This window comes from Amblyomma maculatum, chromosome 9 (genome assembly GCF_055883805.1).
Source record: "Amblyomma maculatum isolate TAMU_Amacu chromosome 9, ASM5588380v1, whole genome shotgun sequence".
NCBI classification, from domain to species: Eukaryota; Metazoa; Arthropoda; class Arachnida; order Ixodida; family Ixodidae; genus Amblyomma; species Amblyomma maculatum.
In genome coordinates, this window is record NC_139352.1 from 4,145,449 (window position 1) to 4,168,172 (window position 22,724).

Genomic DNA, 22,724 nt, shown 5'->3' on the forward strand with positions numbered 1-22,724 from the left:
GCGGCTTCCAGCGTAATATCGATTGATAGATTGATTGATTAAAACTTTATTTGCCACCAATTTAGGAGGCCCCCTACTCCCCTCTCCGTGCACGCAGGCCTGAGGAACGGGGGCTGGAACCTCCGCGACTAAGGACTGGCGAATATACATTGGTTATTCGCGGCCACAGACACCAAGAGGACGGCTCTTTGCTGGTCAGCGGGGACGTCGCTTAGCAGGGTCACCCAGGCTTTAGGGCATTCTCAAAGTATATGGCCGAGGGTCCCCCTCGCTTCGCAGGCTTTACATTTATCATTTTTTTCTCTCATCTATCTGGGTGTCAAATAACCAGACAGGGTTTGAGAAATTTCCGGCTTGTAATCGCCGCCAGGCTGGCCTCTTTATTATTTAAGCTAGCATCCAGTGGCGGCATCAGACGTCTTCCTAATCTATAATTTTCGATGATTTCTTTATAGGTTTGCAAACGTTCGTCCATCTCCTGGCAGTCGGACGATTCCGTGTTTGCCTCCGCGCCTCGTTGCCGGGGACGGACGTGTGTGCCGGGGCCCAAATTAGGGTGATTTTGCGATCGATTTTAGCTGCAGCTGATAGAATTCGAGCGGCTTCTTGCGAGACTCTGCCTTTTCCGATATTCCAGATAGCAGTTTTACTGTCGCTAAAGATCAATATAGCCTTCGTTCCGACGCAAGCGAACCTCTTTAGCCGTGTCTATGTTTCTGCTTCGGATGGTGGCGGAGACGACTGCTGCGCCGCTATCATCGACTACCGCGGCAACTGCCGCCCCCGATCGGCCGCTTGCAGCGTCTACGTAGGCAACTTCTTTTACTCTGAATTCTTTTGTTCTTTTAACCAGTGCTGCTGCTCTCTTTTTCTGTATCTCCTTGTGGTATTTTGTCCTCTCCCCCGCAACAGCGTATATCTGCGGTTGAGTGACGTCATAGCTTCCACGTGGTTTCTGCTCTGTTCAAGGTCAGATACGCGCACATGGCGAGGAAGCTACAGAGGGAATTAGTAAAAGCTTTCGCTTTTTAAAAACAGCTAGCCCTTTAGACAGGATATCCCCGCTGGGATCGCATATATTTGAATATGAACCCAAGCGAACTCATTCATAAAACACTCATGCATGAACATCAGCGACAGCCACTGTAGTTGCAAATCAGGGACCCCACACACATATCCCAAACCCAAATCTCCCATATGAAGTTTTTCATTATTTCACAAGAAATAACTCAAGTTACTGATATTCTAGTGGAAATTAAGAAGAAATGGGCATGGGCAGTACACGTGCGAAGAGAGGATAACCGATGGTCGCCTAGGGTAACAAACTGGATTCCAAGGGAAGGAAAGCGTAGCAGGGGGCGGCAGAAAGTTAGATGGGCGGATGAGGTTAAGAAGTTCGCAGGGGCCAAGTGGATGCACTTAGCACAGAACCGGGTTAATTGGAGAAATATGGGAGAGGCCTTCGCCCTGCAGTGGGTATAGTCAGGATGATGATGATGACAAAACCTAAAGCAAAGGTGGCAACTGCATCGCTTTCATAAGGTGGCTACGCGAACGCGTACCCCTACGCGAAATTACTCGTGGCGGATCGCTTCCTTGGCGAAATAAAATTCACTCGCCTAGAAGACTGAAGGAAGCTGAGTCGCCGCGTGTGCTCGGTACCTTGCTGAGAGGATTCCTGAAGAGGTGGTCGTCACCCGTGTTTTCGGCGCGGCACTCAACGCTGCGACAGCGTCGAGAGTGTCCCCTGCGAGGCTCCTTCATGCTACAAGTGGCGTGGCGGTTTCCAGGCCGGCAATGGACAGTCCCGAAAGCCCAGCTGTTCCTACGCCGAAGCGTAGCGTCTGACTTCCTCGGAACCGCCGCTGATACAAACCGCGTGCGCCAAAGAAACGCCGCATTTTAGCTTCTTTGTCTTCGAACACAGGATGGTACAAGCAGTCTCACTATACCATATATAAGTTCACTCTATGACTTTAAACAAACGCGTGAGAAAATAAATGTTGATTGCTCCAGCCATTACTACTTTGGTAACTCGAAAGTGCCACACATCGTTCCTGCGTACCACCGGTGTACAATGTCAGAATATTTGAAATCGTAAAACCCGCCCTTACAAATTTTGTTTTGGTTTTATTTCTTGCTTCCTTTCAATTTGCACGAAACATGATTTTTGAATAAAAATTAATTGCCGTTTTATTGCATTTATTGCTGTGATATACGCAACACCGTTGCCGATCGCAAACGTTGATAGTTGACAGTGGCATGGCTGTACGCATCACCGTAAATTTGGCGGCGCGGCGTGTGCTGGAGAAGTTTGGAAAAAGTTTGGTGTCATCGCCTTGTGCAATGTGCTGTAAATGTTCTAACTAGCACAATGAACAACGTTCAGGGAAGCTTGGATGGCCGCTTTTACTCGAAGCACCGTGGAGGTATTTTCTCCAGAAAAACTGAAACGGAAAGGATGAAGTCTACGCCGAACTGGGCATGCTTGAATTTCATTCTAGCATTGGTCGTGCTTGTGGATATGTGAGTTATTTGATTTCGCGTTATCACATCATACGTGCACGCGTGAACACACAGTCGTCACTTTGATGTGCCGTATCATCGGTAATTGTTTCGAGATGTCACTGAGCGAACTGAGGTGTCTCCCACAAAAACAACGACTGATTGTACGCTGACGGCCGCGTTTCGACAACAGCGCTTCTAACAGCCCTTGTTGCATGCACTGAAATACTAGAAGAAACAACTAAGATGCTATTTGAACATCAAGGGACGTATCTGGGCGATATTTTTGGGAACCTCTTGCTATGGACTTCCGAGAGGGGCCTGAAATGCTCGCGGTGCTCAAGTTGCATCATTGGCAAGTACTTCGAAATGGGCAGGGCCGGCTGATTGAGGGCCAAAAAGAAAAAACCTGGCATAATCTCCGTCTACAGAAGTAGCCAATCAAGGCCCAATGCGGCTTCCTGTGTGCAAAAGTACGGGTCACAAAGGGGTTATGGCGGCTCTGTGCCAAGGATCGAACCCTACCAGAAGGATAAACGCTTCAAGGCGTTCCAGCGCAATCCATGTCTGTTTTTTTTTTTTCTTTAAATCTCACTCTCATCCACGTTCGGAGAGGATGCGTCCAGCTTGGTACATCTAATATGGCTGGTCTGCCCTGGAAATTCTGGCGGCTTCCAGTAGAATGGACATGTTATCTGATAAATTGTCTTTTTCCCTTTTTTCCATCGTATTCGAAAAGAGTGCATTCTAAATGCACCCACCTCTGCAGTGAAGAAGCAATAAGAGAGAGGCGCAGATGTAAACGAGTGGACACTGCGTACATTACACACAGCTTGCCTGTGTGCGTCCAACACGCCTATGCTTGGGTCTCTAATGTTGCAAAACACGTGTAGATTGTGTCAGCACCACTGTTCGTGTTCACCCAAGACCGCTTCGTCTGAATGTGATATGTAATGTCTTTTTCTGAGAGTCAAACTTGAATGGCAAAGTAGCCTGTACTGCTTCCCCCCTCCCCCCATTTTTCTTTTGTTGCCATAGACCATAGTGACAGAAGAAGTGGGTTACGTAAAAGTGAACAGGCTCACAGGAGGAATAAAGTCGAGCAGTGAGAGGGGCCGTTTTAGTCATCCTTTGTTATCTACAACTAATTGCATATGTGTGCCGTCTCTTCTGGGCCTTTTCCTCTATGTATTCTTTGTTAAAAATTCCTTACTAATACTTGTCAGAGTGAAAATACTTTTTTTTAACTTTGGAGTTGCTTACTTAGTTTTAGAGACACTTAGCTGCTTTAGATCAGGACCTATTTTAATTTGGAAGGGCCGAAACATAAATATTAACGTATGTTTGTAAATGGTTTGTACAGTAGAATACCACTTGAATGGACGCCATTGAAACAAAGTATTCAGTTGTATGAGCTATATTAAATTCCCCACCGAAGCTCGAGCGATATGGAAATACCCTTCATTTTAACGAAATTTAATTAGTGCTCATTTCAGTTCTAGAAACATTTTCCACAGCGTCATCCTGTGTCTCCCACGTCATCACAACTTGTACTCTTTGTGGCATATTTTTACATTGAAAACCATGGTTCATTACCGCGTGACATAAAGTGGCCGTCATTTAGCTTTAAACTGAATTGGCTGTCAAAGCAAGCTTGTAGCTAGCCGTAGCCAGAGCCTCAGTCCTACTAGGCCTTTTAGCTCCAAGAAAGGCATACTCATGCATGCTAATTAACCATGATCTGCTTTGGGAAAATTAAGGCCTTTGCTGCCCAGCAGACCGTTGTGCCGGACAAGATTCATGGGAGCTTACTCTCAGTGACTGAGTTCAAGGCCTCTGCAGTCCTAGGTTCAAAAGTGCTGCAAAAGTTTACTGCATTCTTCGCTTGCGAATGAGTGCAGTGACAGATAAATGGGTGGAGATACGAGCTGAACACCCAGTGTTTCTTGGAGCTAATGAAAACAAGCTTCCCCGCACTTATTTCAGTTCAGCGAACTTTAACGCTTTAGCAAAGTTTTTCCCAAAGTCCCTTGAAGTTTGTTCAAGAGAAGTTTCACTGTATTCAGTAACCCAAGGTGACCGCAGTGCATCATGCTACTTTGCGGTTGGATGTCACTGTGTGACACAGTTGATGTTCGAAGTGGTGCCTATTGACGTTGGTGTAATTTGTTCTTCCCAGGCGTGAGGGCTCACTGGTGAGGTTCTTTGAAGATTATGATTGGGGTTTGTGGTTCGGGGACGCTCCATGGTATGCTGGTGAGTTGATTCGCCCATTAGATTTGAGTGCAGTTCAGACCTTGACAATCCTTACTTTTCTTTACTTTCTGTTCTGGGTGCAGAGTGCCTTTTAGGGATCATTTTTGGGTGCAACTGTCTCGTGCACGTCACTTCATATGTCTGGGTTCACTTTTGGGAGCAGCCAGTTCCTGTAACTCCGATACAAACAAAGTTGCTGCACATTTCTGGTACAGGTGAGACCAATGTTTCTTCCCAGTTTAGATCACATGGGAGATTTGACTGACTGCATAGCTTTGAATTTTGTTCATCAGTATTTTCAGAGATTGAGCGCTGAACTTCACTGCAGGTGGAAGGTGTAAGGAGCCTTTACAGGAACCACTTTGTGATGAACGACTGCTTCTGGATTTGCATGTGCTGTCATTGCTTTGACTTGAAGCCTAGTGGTAGCGAACTGTTTTTAGTGGATTTTATTGGTAGTTGCGCAAGGAACAAGTGCATGTGGAAAAGCTTGAAACATTTGAATTAGGAAAATGCAGTGTAGCAATAATGAGTCTGCTCGTGACCAAACAGCTCTTCTCTACAAAGATTTTATAACTGAGACGACTGTGTTTAGTAATAATGTACTGAAATCCTTGCTGCTCTCCACTAAAATGGCGAGAATTGGGCCTAGTTGGTTATTCATAGTGGTTTCACCGCGCTAACACAAAGAACGAAAATAAAGACAACACCACGGAGCGCGAACTAACAACTGGTTTTAATGAAAGAAACGGAGTCATTTTATACACAAAAACGTGATCATCATCAGACAAACATAAAGACACAAGGAAACCCGAGGAAAGCAATCATTGCAGGCTACAAAGGCATACAGCTAGACACACTCATCGCGATAATCTAAGCAGATCAACTTTCACACACAACGACAGCGATACATTGCTGATACACATATCGGCCCCGATGGATTTTATTTCGAATGCTCCTGTGATTTCTCTTTCGATTTTATTATTAGAATGCGAAATAACAGCGGTTTTTTCGAATTGAGGCTAGCATTTGCAATGCTGACCATCCATAGCCAGCTTTCCTGGATGCGCAATGGATTTGCAATTGTTGGCATGCTCATTTAGCCTTTTGTTTATGCACCGGCCCGTTTGGCCGACATACTTCATTCCCCCCCACCCCCTTCTCATGTGGAATGAAGTATGTCGGCCAAACGGGCCGACATACTTCTTGCTCTGCTTAGATTATCGCGATGAGTGTGTCTAGCTGTATGCCTTTGTTGCTTGCGATGATTGCTTTCCTCGGGTTTCCTTGTGTCTTTATGTTTGTCTGATGACAATCACGTTTTTGTGTATAAAATGACTCCGTTTCTTCCATTAAAACCAGTTGTTAGTTCGCGCTCCGTGGTGTTGTCTTTATTTTCGTTCTTTGTGTTAGCGCGGTAAAACCACTATGCTCTTCACTGTACATTATAGGCATTTACCATGTTTTTGTTTCAGGCATCAGGTCTACCGCACTAGCAGCTAGCCTGACCCTGCATTTGTGTTTTCACTGCCTTTCTTGGCATGCTTGTGCATTGCAGATGCAGGCTTCAACGTTACAACTCCACCCAAGGCCCATTCACCGGAGACAAAGTGGCCCGGATTGGAGAACTTTGTGCTGCCCTCGGCAACTTCCTCCCCTCTCTCACGGTCAATGGGAATGACCACAAACGACAACTCTGCCATGAGCTGGGCCTCTGGAGGGTGTGCATTTGCTTTTCACCCTGATTTTTTTTTAACCTTAACGGGACACTGAGGCCATTGTTCTCGGTAACAGTTGATTCTCTGCCTCTTATGCTGATGTCTGCCCAGCTGCAAAAGATACATTTATCATCAACAGAATTGAATGGAAGTACCTTTTCTCACAGGTACAGATGGCCACCATTTTAAAATAAATGGCGATGTAGGTGGGCGGATGAGAACAGGAAGTTTGCGGGGGCTGCTGAGCGGGTTGATTGGAGAGAGGTGGAAGAGGACCTTTGCCCTGCAATAAGGGTGTAGTCTGGCTAATGATGAGTACAGCCTTTTGTATCTGCGGCCAAAGATCTATGTTGGTGCACAAATTTTACTTGCAAAATGGTGTGTGTGTGTGGGGGATCTAACTCTTGGCCTCTTGTAGCGTCGGAAAGCTCAATTTTCAGTGTCCCACCAAAGAACTAATTATTTAAATTGGTCCGCACAAATACATTCCTGCTTTATAATGACAAATACATGACTTTCATTCACAACATATAATTTATAAGCTGAAGAAAAGTCAGAAAATGAAATACAGGCAGACACCAGCCATGCTCGCAAACTGCGGTACTTTGAAGAGGCTGTTCTGCATGCGTAGCTCTCTGAGGCTAGGCTTTGTTGCCACTCACTTACTACTCCTCCCCACTGTAACCCCAGGGTCCTTTCTGACCTTACTTAACTAGTTTGAGTGAAGTAGAGGGATAATTTTTAAATGCAGTTCTTTTGGCGACAAACAGCCCTTTTCCTGCTGAACAAACTTTAATGTAGACTGTAAGAGCTACATAATCCGTTTTTATTGAGTGTGAAAGTTAGATAAAATTTCCCTCAGTACCCTTTCAACATCGCAGCCAAGAAAGAGCTACAGAAGCCTTTATTATTGAGAGCAAAAGTTGGATGAGATTGCTCTCGGTACCCTTTCAAGATCATAGCCAGTAATACCTACAGAATCCATTTTTATTCAGCGCTAAAGTTGAATGAAATAGCCTTCAGTACTCTTTTAAGCATTTCTTTTGAGGCCACATCACAAGGTCTATTTCACGCAGGGCATCCCATTTGAACTGGGCCAAGCTTTGAAAGAAATATGACATCGTATGCAAGTGTAAATGATACATAAGATGCATAAACATTGCTGGCAGGTGCCTCACGCAAGTAGGAGTGATTTTTGCTTCTACGTAGCTGGCTAGTAATTAAGGCTGCATAATCTACATCGCAAAGTGCTTCAGACAGGAAGAATTTCGAAGTATGAATAATAATAATTATTAGTATAATTGGATAACAGTGGTATCAATAGAAACTTCCAGTGAGGCTGTTTTGATGAATGCAGCCCCCTTGTACGTAAACATTTTCTAGGGTCTTAATGGAGATTCTGAAATTTAACATGTTAGCAGAATGACAGCTTGGGTTGAGATTACATGCCTTGCAATGCTACTTCTCTGATCCTTGCTGTGGCACACCCAAGGTGGTGCTGTTGATATGTAGTAGTAGCCATCACTTTTCGTTAATAGGCACTGGCTGTTAGCATCAGTACAGTAGGGGCTGCCTGTTATCAAATGCCTCATAGTAGGCCTTGAAAGTATTTTTAGTTACCAAGCACCATGCAGCCAGCCAAGTGCATTTAGGAAATTCATAAAATTATTTTGTAAAAAGAGTGAGTAAATGTATGTTTGTGTGCATTATATAGGAAGGGTGGCTTTTGGGCCTAGAAAGAGGAAGAGGGTTTGTAAGAAAGAAAAATAATTTAAGACGTTTCTGATTGCTTAAAATGCTATGACAAATTCCCATACAGCTGCTCCTTTATTTTATGTTTATTATAGTAAGTAATATTAATGAAAATATTAATATTCTTGTAACAAATGATTGCCTACAAATATAAGCTACTTGTTTGCCTTTGGAAAGTAAGCTCTTGAATGTATAAGAAACAGGAGGCAGAGTTCATTTTTAAGCTGGTGCCTAAAGTTTGAGTTTTATTCTGCTGATGGCATTCTTACTGTGTTCTGAATGCACTGCACCTTCTTTTGTGTTGTTTCAGTTCGAGCTTTGGGAACAATGCAAGCCTGTCGTCCAGCTCTTGGGCTTACTATCCCGGTTCAAATTATGCGCTTGACAAGGTGAGTGTGGCATCGTCCCACTGTCATATTTGATGCTTCGTCAGGGTGGCATCTCATGCTGGCATCTCCTTCCGTTGGGCAACTAGCTCTCTTAGCTAGATTGTCTCTGCGAGGACTCATGTTGACCTGCTGTTATTCATTTTGGTTTTCTAAGAGTAAGTGTGCAGGCACAAATAGGTGCCATCACCTTTGGTCCTTTCGGGCCCCTTTATATTTATACCAGGGACGAGGCTATCTAATGCTTGGTTTTGGTAAGAATTGTTTGTGTGGCCCTTTTGGCAGAACGATATGACTTGGAATTATAATGTAAAGTTCAATTTTTAACTAATTAAGACCTGCAATTAGCATAGTGCAATCATACTCGACATAAGCTATCTAATGATATATGACTGATGCTATAGCATAAAGTTGTTTTAATCATTTAGCTAATATGATAACACTTTTCGAGTGCAGTTTTACTTGACATAAGCTTTATAATGAAATGTTTTGAGGCTTCAGCATAAAATTCAAATTTCATCATTTTATTCATGATTAACTAATTGACAGTGATTAATTGGTGCCTGCAGCCAGTTTCACCTTGGCTGAGCTTGAAGGTGAATGCAATGAGCTGTTTTCTGGGTTTGTATTATTTACCTGTAATTAGTCCAATGCAATTGACTTGATGATGTACTGTAAATTTCAATTTTGAAGACAATTAACTAATTAATTATGGCACAGAATTAGTAACGTGGTCATGTCATGCGCCAGTTCACCATTGGGCACTATACTAGTTGAGACTTGGCGCTAGGCAGATGAAGTCCCAGTTTCACCTTTGCTGAGCTTGAAGGTGAATGCAATGAGTTGTTTTCTGAGTTTGTACCTGGCGTAGAACAGTGACCACCCCAATCGAAGCATTCATTTTTTTTTGTGTCACTCAGTTCAAGCGCATGATGTCCAGACCGAAAGGGACTCTGTACTGCACCCATTTGAAATTCTGAATGGTGGTGTAGAGTAGTCGCGGGGATCCTCGCTGTCTTGGCATCACTGCGGTTTGCTTGTGAATTTCGCCAGTTGTGGCAACACCTATAGTACCTCATTTTTTGACACCTCCTAGCCTATGAGAGCTCTTCGTAATGAACTTCTTTGAATGCAATAATCCATCGAAACCAGCCAACTAGGGGTGTGAGAATACTTACATTTTTGATTATGAATTGGATATGATACACCAAATATCTGATGAGAGAAAAAAAAAATTAAAATTAGAAAAATAGCAACCTCCTGGAAAAATTCAGTTATGGAGTTTACAGTAAACTCTGTACACCAGTTTTTTGTACAGGAAGGACCTGCATGAAAACAGGTAGAGCTGTCATGTTGCTGCCTAATGCATTGATTCAGCCTTCAAGGGGCTATAAAAAATGTCCAAATTAACAGAAAGCTCGAGTTATCATATAGGCCTGAAAAAAACTTCCGAAAACCGTTTATATCGCAGTAATTTTATCTGATGAACACCTGTATGATGATAGATTGATTTTGCATTGGAGATCAAACTGAAGTAAGAACAATTTTTTGCCCGGCTTCGTCAAGGGCTTTATTCTGTGCTTAGTGTTGGGAAGGCACTAGGTTGCTTGTAAGTCTTCACAAAACAACCCCGTCACGTTTTGAAATTGCTTCACTGCACAGCCCATGCGTTGAAGCGTTTCAGTGAAGCACGTGGTGTAGGGAGGCGGCAGTAATTTGAAAGTTTTCTGTGTATTCGGAAATACACGAAAAATACTGAATATCAGTTTTTTGAGTACGAATGCAAATCGTATAACAAACATGTTTGATTTGTATTCAAAATTTCGAATGTTCGCACACCCCTACACCCAGCTACAATTTGTCGACAGGTTTCCTTTGAAGTTGAAGGGAACAAGGCTTTCTGGCATTTAAGGATTGCAGGAAGGTGTCTGTTTTTAATGTTCCTTTGTTTTTTTAAATCTTAATTTGCAGCCACTGTCCCTCTTTTGTTCCTTCTTCCACTTCGTAAATCAGTATTTCGAGAGGTGTTTCAATTTGTTAAATTGGTAATCTTTGTTGGAGTGGGAGTTTTGTCTTTTTCTCATTTTTAAGCAACAGCGTCAAGGCTTCTGTTTCGCTAAAAACCCGGCGGCGGCGTTGTGAGTGAGAAACTGCGCTCATGACTCTGGCAGGTAGCAGATGATATGGTCAGGGGCATTGATTGGTTGGAGGGTTGTGTAACATCACAAGACCGCATGACAGGGCCAAGTTGGCCGCCCCTCTTGACGGAGGGTGAGATGGGGATCGAACCCAGAACCCTTGGATCCCTTGGTACCCTTGCAAAGTCACATTTTTGTGGCTTGATTAAAGTGGGGCATTATATTGATACGGGACAGCCCTATCCGGGGCAACCTTGTATATAATGTGGTAGCATACAACTGTGTCTTTCACATAATATGGTAGCATGCGACTGTTTGCTAGTAAGTGTGTGTGGCATGATAGAAGCGCAAATTAAGGGTTTAACGGTTTGGCAAGTTTTAAAGTGCCAAAGGGAGCCACAGATAGGAGACAGTAATACTCTTGGTCACACGGGCAGTCTGGATGCCTGTTGAATGCACAAGGTTTTGTAACAGCTGCTCTTACCCTCTTTCGCGCTTCTCCTTTTCATGCATCTGGGTTTCACCACTTTTTCGTGCTATGGTCCCTCTAATGATTTCCTTTGCTGTAACATCGCTGTTTTCGTAAAAGAGCGAGCAGAGTTGTGATTGTGTCTTCGTTCAAGTTTGGTCACGCAATGGCAGCACTGCATTTCTTGCATGGCGGTGAACCGCAACACATTGGTGCGCTGCTGGAACCTGTCTGGAATAGATGCTCAGCTAGCTTCCTGTGACACGCGCCGAACGATTTGCGAGAGGCAGTATTTTTGCGATGACGGAATGGTCCTGCTGAGGGATTCTGTGAGCTTCCTATGGCAGCTATATGGCACAGTGTGCTCTTATGTTCTCTATAATCAAGTTTCTCTTTGCTCTTATGTGTGCAGAGTGGCTTTTCTGAAAGATCTCGCGACTCTTCGCTCGGAGGGACCCCCAGTGGTCTGCGGTGGCGAGCTTCATCTCCTCTAGGTCTGGCCATCGATGAATCTTGAGTACCTTAGTGACTCACTGAAAGTGCAGTGCATTCATAACTTAGTGACTTAGTGAGGGTGGTGGAGCCATTATGGCTTTCAAGGGATCAGGAGAACTGTTCAAATTATTGTATGGGCCTAAAAAATAATAATACAGTAAAACCTCGTTAATCCGGATCGCAAGGGACCGGCAAAATTGTCCGAGTTAACCGAAATCCGGATTATCGAATTTACCATGAAAACAACAACAAAAAAATGTACTGGGCATACACATACCTTTATTTCATGAAAAACTGCGTTATTTTTGTTTGTTTGTTTGTTTGTTTCTTCATCGCAATTTGCGCGATAACAATTTTTTTCAGTCCCATCAAATTTTGGTGCGCACGCTCATTGTCTATTTAACAAATTTTCTGTTTGGATTAGATGGTGCATAGCTTATTTGAAATGAATTCAAGCGCACAAGAACACGCACACAAGAGAGGTAACACACAGGACAGGATAGCACCTGTCCTGTGTGTTTCCTCTCTTGTGTGCGTGTTCTTGTGCGCTTGAATTCATTTCAAATGAATGCTCATTGTCGCATGATCCGACGCAAAATTCCTCCAGTATAGCGAGAGCCTCAGCGGCCTCTTGCACATTGCGACATCGCAGCAGCGGCTGCTCATGACTTTTCTGATAACATGTCATCATCGGTCACCATGCCAGCGACGGCAACATCGTCGTCGCTTCACTGGAGTGGTAGTCGCCATCGTTGTGGAGCGCAACGGCAACAGGCCCCAAACACAATCGAACAGAGCAACGGGCGCTTATTTTCATGATTAGCGCGCTGTCACCGTTGCATCACAAACAATTGGGACAAAGAAATCAAGCATGCAGTCAGTGCAGCCATCGCAGCCACGGGACAGCAGTGGCAGTCATTTAACAGCAAAATACAAACAGTCTCGCCGCCCTGACGATGATGATGATGATGATGATAAGGCTTCTCCCTTTGCAGCGCGCAGTCACCGGCACCACCTAGCCACAGCTCACATGATCCACTATCATCATCACCACATTTTGTGCCCTTCAGCTCTTTCTTTTTTCTTTTTCTTTTTTAGTTTGCGCTGTTGTTTGTTTTTGCCGAGCAGTGTGCAGACCAACTCTCCTTGCATAGGTTTCCCCCTTGCCCGCCCGCTGTGGATGCACATCCATGCTGCATCGCACAGTAACGCAGGAAAGTCGGTAGCCCTCATCCTCGGAGTTCTCAGAGTTAACCAATGTGCCGATAAATGCCTCCGAGATAATGAGTGTCTGCCGCCATTGAACTGTACACAGTCTTGCCGGGACCACGCAGCGAGTCCGAGTTAACTGAATTTCCGAGTTAATGAGATTCAGATAAACGAGGTTTTACTTGATAGAAAAACAGCGCAACAGACGTGGACGGAGGTGAAGAACAGACAGGACGGGCGCTGAACTCACAACTGAAGTTTATTTTTCTATCGTCACCATACCAACTCGCCCAGATGTCTCTTCTATTGCAGAGGTTTTACTGTAGTAATAATAATAATAATAATAACAATAATAATAATTGATTCACAGGAAAGGAAAGGCGCAGTATCTATGACACTTGTTCTATGGACATCCGAACTTTGCCCTAAGGGAAGGGCAGAGTAATTTCGACCACCTGGGGACCTTCTAACATGCGCTGAGAGGTTAGGGAGACGAGAGTGGTTGGTCCTGGCCCTGATGGGGCTGAGATAGGTAGGTCACCGCCGCGGGGGCTAGCCTGCCACCGAATTTTATCTGTTGTAGGCTGTCATTGCACCCGCCACTGCTTTGGTGGTGGACGACAGCTGTTGGGGCCCTTGTCTTTCTCTCCCTCTTCTTTCTTCTCTATTTTCTCTTCTGTCCGCATGAGGCAGGGGAGGGGGGCTCAGCCACAGAGCCAGTAGCAGGCCCGTTCATTTTCTTTTCCTGCTTCCTAGAGCCACAACAACAACAACACCAACAACAACATGCACTGACATCACACATCACAGGGACACCACTTTGTTTCACCTCCACCGAAACAGCCGCCGGCAGTCCCGAACCCTGGTACTCTGGCACAGTAGTCGGTTGTCTTACCACTGCACCACCACAGGGCACCTGAAAAAACTGCCAAAATTTCTTTGCATTACAGCAATTTTATCTAGTGAACAACTGGATGATGGTTGTCAGCATTGAAGATGAAACACAACTGGGAAGGTCCTCAATGATTTTGTCAAGTTCTTTTCTTTATGCACACTGTGGGGAGCTTTAAAGAGCTAGAGGGGTTGAACACCACTGAACTGAATGTCGAGCGATAGCTCTGTTGATATAAGACACAGTGCTGGTTGCCGTGTTTATTCTAAGGATTTCTTTCACACTGTAACGATTACGAGCACAGTCTTGTGTGTGAAACTGTTGCGGTTTCTATGTTTATTAATAAAGTTGTAAATTGGTGTAGAGTATCTGCCACACTTCGGGGTGGGTGCCTGATGATGTGTAAGGAGGGATTGAAAGTAGAAGGAGAGAGGTACCATAGTGGAGGGCTCCGAAATAATTTCAACCACCTGAGGTGGTTGTTGTTGTGGCTGTAGGAAGAAGGAAAAGAAAACGCATGGGCCTGCTACTGGCTCTGTAGCTGAGCCACCTCCGCTGCCTCCTGCGGACCGAAGAGAAAATAGCGAAGAAAGGAAAAAGAAGAGGGAGAGAAAAACGCGCACAGCCGCAAAGCAGTCGTCCACCACTGAAGCAATGGCGGGTGCAAAATGACAGCCTGCAACAGATAAAATTTGGTGGCTGGCTAGCCTCCGCCGCAAGCGGCGTTGACCTACCGTCCCAGCCCTGGGACCCCGTAGGGCCAGGAACTGCCACCCTTCACCACCTCTTCTCCCTCCAGGTTCTTTCAACTTCACTAGCACCCGTGTTCCAACCGGACCATTGCAGGGTGGCATTTGGATCAAGAAATGCAAAGGCATTCTATCCTTGAGCTATGCGATGTCAGTGCACTTTAAAGATCCACAGGTGATCAATGTTAGTACTACATAGTCCTCCACTATGGCACCACTTTCTCTTACACTCTTACCTTCTTCCCTTCCCTTCAGGTGTCCATCCAGAGATGTTACAAATACTGCACTTCTCCTTCATGTTGTTATGCGATCTGTTGACCAAGGTCAGATTTCAGAATAACGCGCTGTTGAAGAATGCTAGCAGTATTACTATCTAAAAGTGCTCCAAAACCTAAAAGGCCTCTGCCATCAGTGTCCATAACTGCGTGAATGGCCGATGCGAGTGCTCAATCCCAGCCTGAGGATGATAGGAAGTTAAGGATAGCAAAACTGGAATTTATGTAAATGAGCTGTTTTGGAAACAAGGAACCTTTGATCCTCGTCGTGGCTGCCGTAGTGCTGAGAAAGGTACGTTCAGTAGTTGAAAGAATTTCTTCATATTCGATTTGTATGTGAAACTTGCAGTGCTTTTACACACTTACACTGAACTTTTTCAGTTATGCTCAACTTGCCTCACAATATGTTTTACTTATGTGCATCCTAGAGTGGGAGTTAGTGGGGCACCATCAGGCAGTGACGCCCCTTTGCAGGAGGCCTTTGCTCTTGTGCAGGCAAATGGCACATTACCGATGAGCGCAGCCTGACTGATTATCTGTCTGCGCACGAGGAGCCCGACCGCAGCCTCTCCTATGGTAGGTACTGAGGAAGCTGCTTGCGAGTGCATTACTGGACCTTGAAGTAGTACCAAATGGTTGCTTGTGCGTTTTCTTATTTGAACTGTTGCATTTGACTTTAGAATACATGGATCATCACATCGCGCCTACCTGCAACCACTAAATGATTTATAACTGAACTTCTTGACTTTTTTTGGTGCCATCCACTGAACAGTGCCTGTGACGTGTAAAAAGTTTTTAAGAAGTCTGGCTTAAAGGGATACAGTAAAGGGGGGGTGTAAGGCCACCGATAAACATGTTCAATGGGCAGAACGAGCGCTTTTGAGCAATCGCCCAAAGCATAGCTCATTGGAACGAAGCCAGGAATTTATTATTAATCTTTAAAAACCATATTTCTTTAAATTTACGGGCAGTTAGGATGGCGCCTAGTGGTGAACTCTAGAAGTATTCTTGATGCCACTGATGTCACTGGTATCAGGCTGCCACCCGCTGCAGCAAAGACGGCCATGACGTCACGGACACATGTCCAGTAACTGCGAAAGTCATCTGTTTGTGCTGCACGTGAACCTCTCAGGCATGCGCAAGTGAAGTCAATGCCTTCGCGCTTTTGGTTCAGGCGGCGTCACACTGCAGAGAGAGTTTGTCGACGTAAATGCTCGCGGGCACCGTACTGAGGCATCTTACTGATGAGGGGCCGCTTGCATACACCGTTATGAGCATTGCTTTCGTGTGGGGAATATAGTGATTGTGCAGAGAAAATTCACAAATTTTAGCAAACGAAAATGGCCATCAAGTATAGGTTTGGCTACAGTGAACTGAAATCGACGATTTCTTATATTGCAGAACACACGTACAATCACCATAAAGTGCCATTGTGGCCTGGTATGCTGAACAATTTGCATGCGGCCGGCAGCAGTCGTTGACGATGCTTGTGAGAGCAAAATTAGGCCAATTGAGGACGATCGCTGAAAGCAGGTCTTATCGAGCTTATTTTATTTTGATGTGGGCTTCCCTGGGATGCAGTGATGAAATACACAGCTTTTGTTACTATGATAAGGCCGCTGACACATTCCGAAGTGCTGTCCACCAAAACCGACTAGGCCTAGCGGCGAGTACAACAGGCAGGGAGCAGGCGTAGCCGCGGGAGGCACCGTTGCCAAAAGCTGTGTGCTTATGCTAGCATGCTGCTGTTGCGTGAGTATAGCAGACAGTCCTTATGATAACATTTAACGTATACGTGCTGTATCAAACCAAGCAGCGCTTCACTGCTGCGCTTCTTCGTGGTCTCGGCTACAGTGACCGAAATTAACGCTGTCAGCCGACTATGGCGGCATGCCGTCTGCGGCAGCCTTCACAAGTTTTAGTGAATGAAAAGGGTGATCAAGTATAGTTGGCTACAGTGAGCTGTAATCTACAATTTCTTACATTGCAGGATACGTGCAATCCACATGAAGCACCTAGTGTGACATGGCATGCAGGCGGCCGGGCAACAGTCATTGGGCTGTTTTAGCCAATGTAAGCAGTCACCGTGCGCGTCTAGATAAGTCAGCTCATAGTCAACTATCTGATTACCGCTGCTGCATCTTTCTGTCTCTGGCTCTGGAGCCATTCGCCGTTTTTTTGCGCGTCCACGCTGCTTCAGCTTGGGTCCTTGTTGGAGAGAAGCTGCAGCAGCTGAAGAGACGAAGCAAGTGGAGTGGGCGCTCCAACCGGAAGTAAGCAAACCAACTGCTCAGGGACGTGTTCGTGTCCAAAGCCCCTGCCTGTAATCCTTATTTTTTTCACCTTCGCTGCATCACGCTTTGGAGTTGAGAGGGAAAATTTCAGAGTCAATTTCAATCACTGCTTTGTCTGATTCTTTTTAAGCTAGATCAAAAATTCTTGTGAAATCTTTCAATATCTATCAGTATTTTGACTTTTTTGAGCATAGGTAACCACCCATTTCAGTGGGCCTGCATTGTAGTGAATTAATTAAAACTGTGTATCAGTAATTATTCAGCTTCTTTTTGTCTCGCATGACACAGACATTCCTTGTATGTCACAGCCATAATTTGATTGATGAAATCAAAATGAGGCCTCATGAAGAATTGTGATTATAACTTATTTGGCATAATAGGATAATGTGACCAGGAGATCAATGTATTATAGTGCCCAACGCATGGAAAAAGAAAAACATATTTGTCTGCATAATAAAATCTCGTTATTTCAACTTTCAGGCAACTGGAAAAAGTTGTAATTATCTGAAGTATTAATTATTGAATGACCTTGAAAAACAGACTGGTGCCGTTTGCATGACTATGGTGAAATGTTTTCCGAAAAGATTTCCTTTGAGTTGAAAACAGTGTGGGAGGGACTATTTTTCACATTTTGATGAATTCTTTATTGTGGGCACACTGGAACATGGTGGAACCCACGTTTGCTCCACTCTGTTAGCATTTGAGCATCTTATTTACTCCATTTGGGCGACCAGTTGCAGCATACTGCGAGAGCTGGGTCTGATCTTGCTGGCTGTGTGTTGCGCGTGCCGCCTAATGGATTCTCTAAGCTTGTGGCACAGTTTTTGCTCAGGCTCACTTTGAGCCAGCAGCAAAGTTTCACTACATTGGAAATGCAGTAAAATTCTATGGACATGAAGTTTTGAAAACTAGAACACTTTATCACATTGAGGATTTCACTACATTGAAGTTTGTTACATCGAGGTCTAACTACAGTTAAGCCTCTATGTAACGAACCTCCATGTAGCAAATTCCTCGATATTATGAAGTTTTTCAATTCCCCAACGCCACCCCTGTTGAAGAGCATGTATTTGAAAACTTCATGTAACGAACATGTCGCAGCGATTGACCTTGATATGAACTTGCGGTGCCAACTGTCTCTTAGCTAGTGCTTAGCTAGTGCCGAGTTACTGGAAATTTGGCAGAATCCCGCAAGTTTCAGGACAATAAAACACGACCTGAAGTGAGAGGAACACCTACTATAGCAACGAGCGACCGCGGTTGGTACAATGCGGAGTGTTTCAGCACCGACGCCGCATCTCCGTGACAGACGCAGCGGTCTCCGCTGCTTTCGCTCGCGGAACATGGCACTACAATAGTTAATGCTTAAAAGCGGCAAAAAATAACAAAGAAAAGACACGGAACGAGCAGCGCGCATCCATTGCTGTCACGGGGTTCCATGAGGGCTCCTGCGCGTCAGGCTCTCGCGCAAGTCGACAGCGGAGCGTCCTGGCGACGTGAGGCAGAGTCAGTTTCCTGGGGCAACGGTGGTGGGCGAGCGCGCGTGGCGGCGGCAATGCGGCAACGCATGCGCTCTCCCCCAGACTTGATTCCTACTCCTCCCCCTTTCCCGGCTTCCTCATAGACGCATCGCGCGAGCCACAAAGGTGGCTGCCGCTGCAGTCACGCTGCGCTATCAGAGCGATCGCAAAGCATTTCACCGCTTCTATGACTGAATAATTCTGGTTTACTGTAAACACTTTCAAGGTGGTTTTTCTTGTATCAATTCTTAATCTGGTTTTCGTTCTACATTGCCTTTATGGGTGTTCACGCAGAAACTGCATTTAAAGAAAACCTGGATGTCACGAAAAATTGCGGACATTTTACAATTTCGTTATAACCAGGTTTAACTGTATACCTTGCTGCAGTATCGCAGAGTGGAAGCCTACTGAACTCCTCGGTGAGTCTGGATGCCGACTCAGTGATCCCCCAGCTGAGCCACTACCAGAAGGCCACCAGGTCCCCACAGACCATGCACGGGGACGACATGGACTCCTCGGCCACCTTCACTGGAGACGTCAGTGCTGCCACGTTTCTTGTTCAGTCAAGTTTTGCATAGTGGATCACAGGTTTACAGCTCCAATGCCATCGTGTGGTCGCTTTTCTGACTTGATACGCGGGCGTGTGGGCCACACATGTTCAGTACGCATGTGGACATGAGGCAGAGGAGGAGGGGGTTAGAGATCATTAGATCTAACATTCTCGTCGATCACTGCATCGTTGGCCACCAGACAGTTGGTGGCATAGCCTGGGAGTCCGCTGTTGTTACTTAAGTGCGATAATCGGATGGGGTGATATTCCATGTCCCTCTAATAGAGAAAACCAAAGCTAGAATGCAAGTGGATAAGCTTTGAAAAACGATTTTTCAAGGGAACAACTGCACTGCCAGAAAGGAACTGACCGGAGGTGCACAGATTTGCACATGGTATTTACTGGTAGGAACAGTACCTGGTCATGTAGTGTGGTTTACATTTTGACATGCTTCAGCAACACATTGCAACGCAGGAGTATAAAAGGGTGGCACACACATAATGATGATGTCCATGGCAGCAGTCCAAAACTGACCACAAACCACCAGGACATGCAGGATTGCCGTCGTGAGATAGCAATCATTTAGAAAGGACTGCATGAATTATGTTTTAGATCAAGGCATGGAAAGTAGTGCCTAGAGAAGGCTTCACGTCTCAAGTAGTCGGAATCGCTTGTTCCTCCACCATATGTTTATAGCCCAAGTTGCATAGGAGGGTAAGCTGTCTAATTTTATTTGTATGGCAGCCTTCTCTTTGTAGCAGCAGGGTAGACAATTTATCCAGGTGGTATTCATTCATTTTGAAGAAAAAATACAGCAAAAACCCTTGTATAGGTTGTTGTTTTTTTCCTGATTTTATCTTACCGGATTTTCACCTCATATTCTATGCAGATCCGAACAAATTTTATCTTAAATTCGCAGTTCCGCCCTCGTTTATCGGCGCTATCAGCATCAGGCTTCTAGTGAGAGGAGGCGCTAAATGGTAGTGGCGTCAGCTGACTTTTTCGATAGTTTCGGTTTCATCATGCTGATCCCATGATCGTCACGACCACTGTGCCTGCGATGTACATGCGACCGGAAACATGCCGAACACCCCTCGCTCGATCTCTCACACTTTGCATGGGTCTCTCACGGGCCTCTCCAGCCATGCTGGCGGTACCCTACAGCCAAATCGCGGACGCTTGGCCAGTACTATTCCCAAGAAAAGCGTCGGTCATGCTTTTGAGCAATTTGGGATACTTAATGCGTTTAAAGGTACCAAAAGAGATTTCATGTCTCTAGCAAGGGACTCTCGACAGACGGTACATGTACTGGATGGCAACGATCGCGAAAACTCAGAATTTGAGAATACTTTCTGCGTGTGCACGCCGCACGCCTGTGCGCGGTGCTAGACGCGAACAGGCACGAGCGAGGCGCATCATGGCCAGTGGCTTCCTTGCTGTTATCCCGTGTCCGAGCTTGAAGCAGCCTACTGGTTTTAGAACAGCCTGAGGACCCTGTGGCTTGCGCGACTGCTGCTGCGCGAATATGAGCTGCTTGCTGTGCTGCATGAAATTCTCCGGTCAGGCGCGTTGGCGCGAGAAGGGGAGCGAACCAGCACTGGAACATGAAGGTTCGCAGCACCATTTGAAGCCTGGTGCAAGGAGTGCATACGATTCACAGGACAACAGCAAAATGTAAAGCAAATAAATAATTTTGTTGATCTTTCCTCGCACGCGTTATGCGTGGATGACAACTTTCTTCCCTGTTTTTGCTATCCCAGAATTACAATTCATATTATATGCGGGTTTTTACGGTACATACATTAACCACTGGACACAAAGGCGAGAAAACCACAGGACACAGTGCTTTTCTATTGTTTCTTCTCTACCAGTAATGGATGTGTCAGCATGCTCATTGTGTAATTAGAAAGTTTATTTTTCTATGTCATTATTGCTGCAGGCACCAGCATAAACTAAATAAATATTACATAGAATAGACCTTCAATAATATTGTGGATAAAAATTTATTAAAGGGGTTGCTTTATTAATTTATCAGTGTGGGATGACCTTATAAAGATGTTAACTTTTATAACCGGAATGAAATTCGCCAGGCTGTATGTTACTTAGTATTTCCAAATTTGAACACAGCTGTTTAGGTATTGAAACCATAGGCGATCGCACATGGAACACGCGGCACCAGATAGGGTGGCACTCATGCTTCGATGGCAGTCATCATACTATGAATATATACACAGCCAAATCCTCTATAGTTGCTGGAATATAATCGGGCTACATCCTGCACCAGTGGTGATGTTGAAAAGTAGCATACCAGTTGCAGACATGGGTGTTGATACAGAGCGTGTTGCCACCCTAGTTTTGTTCGCGATCTCTCTACAACGGTGCATGAAAAGCTGACATGCCTTTCTTTTTGCCTTCATGGTGGTGTTTTGTGCAGGTGTGGAGGAAGTGGTCCGTCGAAGAGAAGAAGCTGGACAGATGGGTCGAAAACCTGCGCAAGGTTTGTGCTGGCCTCGTGCTTCCCCCATATTGCTGGTCCCTTTGGAAAAAAGCACACTTCAGCCAGGTGTCTTTTTGAGACGCAGGCAGCCGTAACTTAACAGCTGTTCCCGTGATCTTTGTCATATATCCCCTTCAGTCGCGAATTAACCCTTTCAGGTGCCAATTAAATTTTCTGAAAGGAAAAAAATTCTATCACGATCAGTTGACCACAGAATTCAAATATTAAAGATTATGCAGAAATACTTATATTTTTTTCGCGTCCACATATATGTACATGGCGCCTCAAAGCTGCTACATGAAAGAAAACGTCGCGACATTTTCTGCAATTACTAACTAATCATTAAGGAAGAATAAATATTTTTCTCTAAGGGTACCTTGACGCCTTCAGGATGGGGGCACCTGCACGCAGTCACTGTATTACTTACTGCTCTTACACAAAATAATGGAGCGCCGCGGATAGAATTCGCCATTCTGAAAATTTCGGCATTAAGACACCGTGTCCACATTTGTGGACGCGAAACTCTGAAAGTCCATTGAAGCACTTTTTCTATATCTAAGATAATGAAATCTGGCATATAACTTCTACATTACCTTAATGACACATTCACTACAATAAATAGCATTATTAGACATCGGTTTAGAAAGAGGCAGGCAAAAATAAGAGCTCCTCACTCGTCCCGCCATAAAACGTTGCAACATCCATTTTTACTTGCTGTTTACGAACATATTTCGCTGTAGATACAAGAGATGGCACCACATACTTGACAGGGCAGGTCCAAGGTGACGGGTGCCAAATTTAAATGCGAAAATTCGCCTTCCGTGCTAAGATACAACGAAATTCGAGTCGCAACCACATGTGGATGCAGTGCCTGAAGAGGTTGAAGATAACGCAACTTCAGGTGGAAAGAACAAAATTATGTTAGGGCCAATACAGAGTTTAAGTTCATAGATAAGATGATGCCGTATCCATTTTTGAAATGAAATAAATTCGGGGGCTGTTAAGGCTTGGCTTTCAAG

At 44.9% G+C, this 22,724-nt stretch overlaps 2 protein-coding genes across 2 annotated transcripts in view; one reads left to right on the forward strand and one right to left on the reverse strand.

The window, feature by feature from the left end:
* Positions 1-2,067, reverse strand: part of LOC146178125 (uncharacterized) — a 50,927-nt gene extending 48,860 nt beyond the window's left edge. Inside the window, exon 1 of the mRNA XM_084579636.1 lies at positions 1,663-2,067. Coding sequence (XP_084435762.1) covers positions 1,663-1,764 — 102 coding nt within the window. The 5' untranslated portion in view covers positions 1,765-2,067. The remainder of the gene's footprint in view (positions 1-1,662) is intronic.
* A 200-nt stretch (positions 2,068-2,267) lies between these two features.
* Positions 2,268-22,724, forward strand: part of LOC146178127 (transmembrane protein 209) — a 30,445-nt gene continuing 9,988 nt past the window's right edge. Inside the window, exons 1-9 of the mRNA XM_084577952.1 lie at positions 2,268-2,526; positions 4,685-4,761; positions 4,845-4,976; positions 6,320-6,482; positions 8,542-8,620; positions 11,637-11,718; positions 15,340-15,420; positions 19,046-19,194; positions 21,643-21,705. Of these exons, the coding sequence (XP_084434078.1) occupies positions 2,375-2,526; positions 4,685-4,761; positions 4,845-4,976; positions 6,320-6,482; positions 8,542-8,620; positions 11,637-11,718; positions 15,340-15,420; positions 19,046-19,194; positions 21,643-21,705 (978 nt within the window). The 5' untranslated portion in view covers positions 2,268-2,374. The remainder of the gene's footprint in view (positions 2,527-4,684; positions 4,762-4,844; positions 4,977-6,319; positions 6,483-8,541; positions 8,621-11,636; positions 11,719-15,339; positions 15,421-19,045; positions 19,195-21,642; positions 21,706-22,724) is intronic.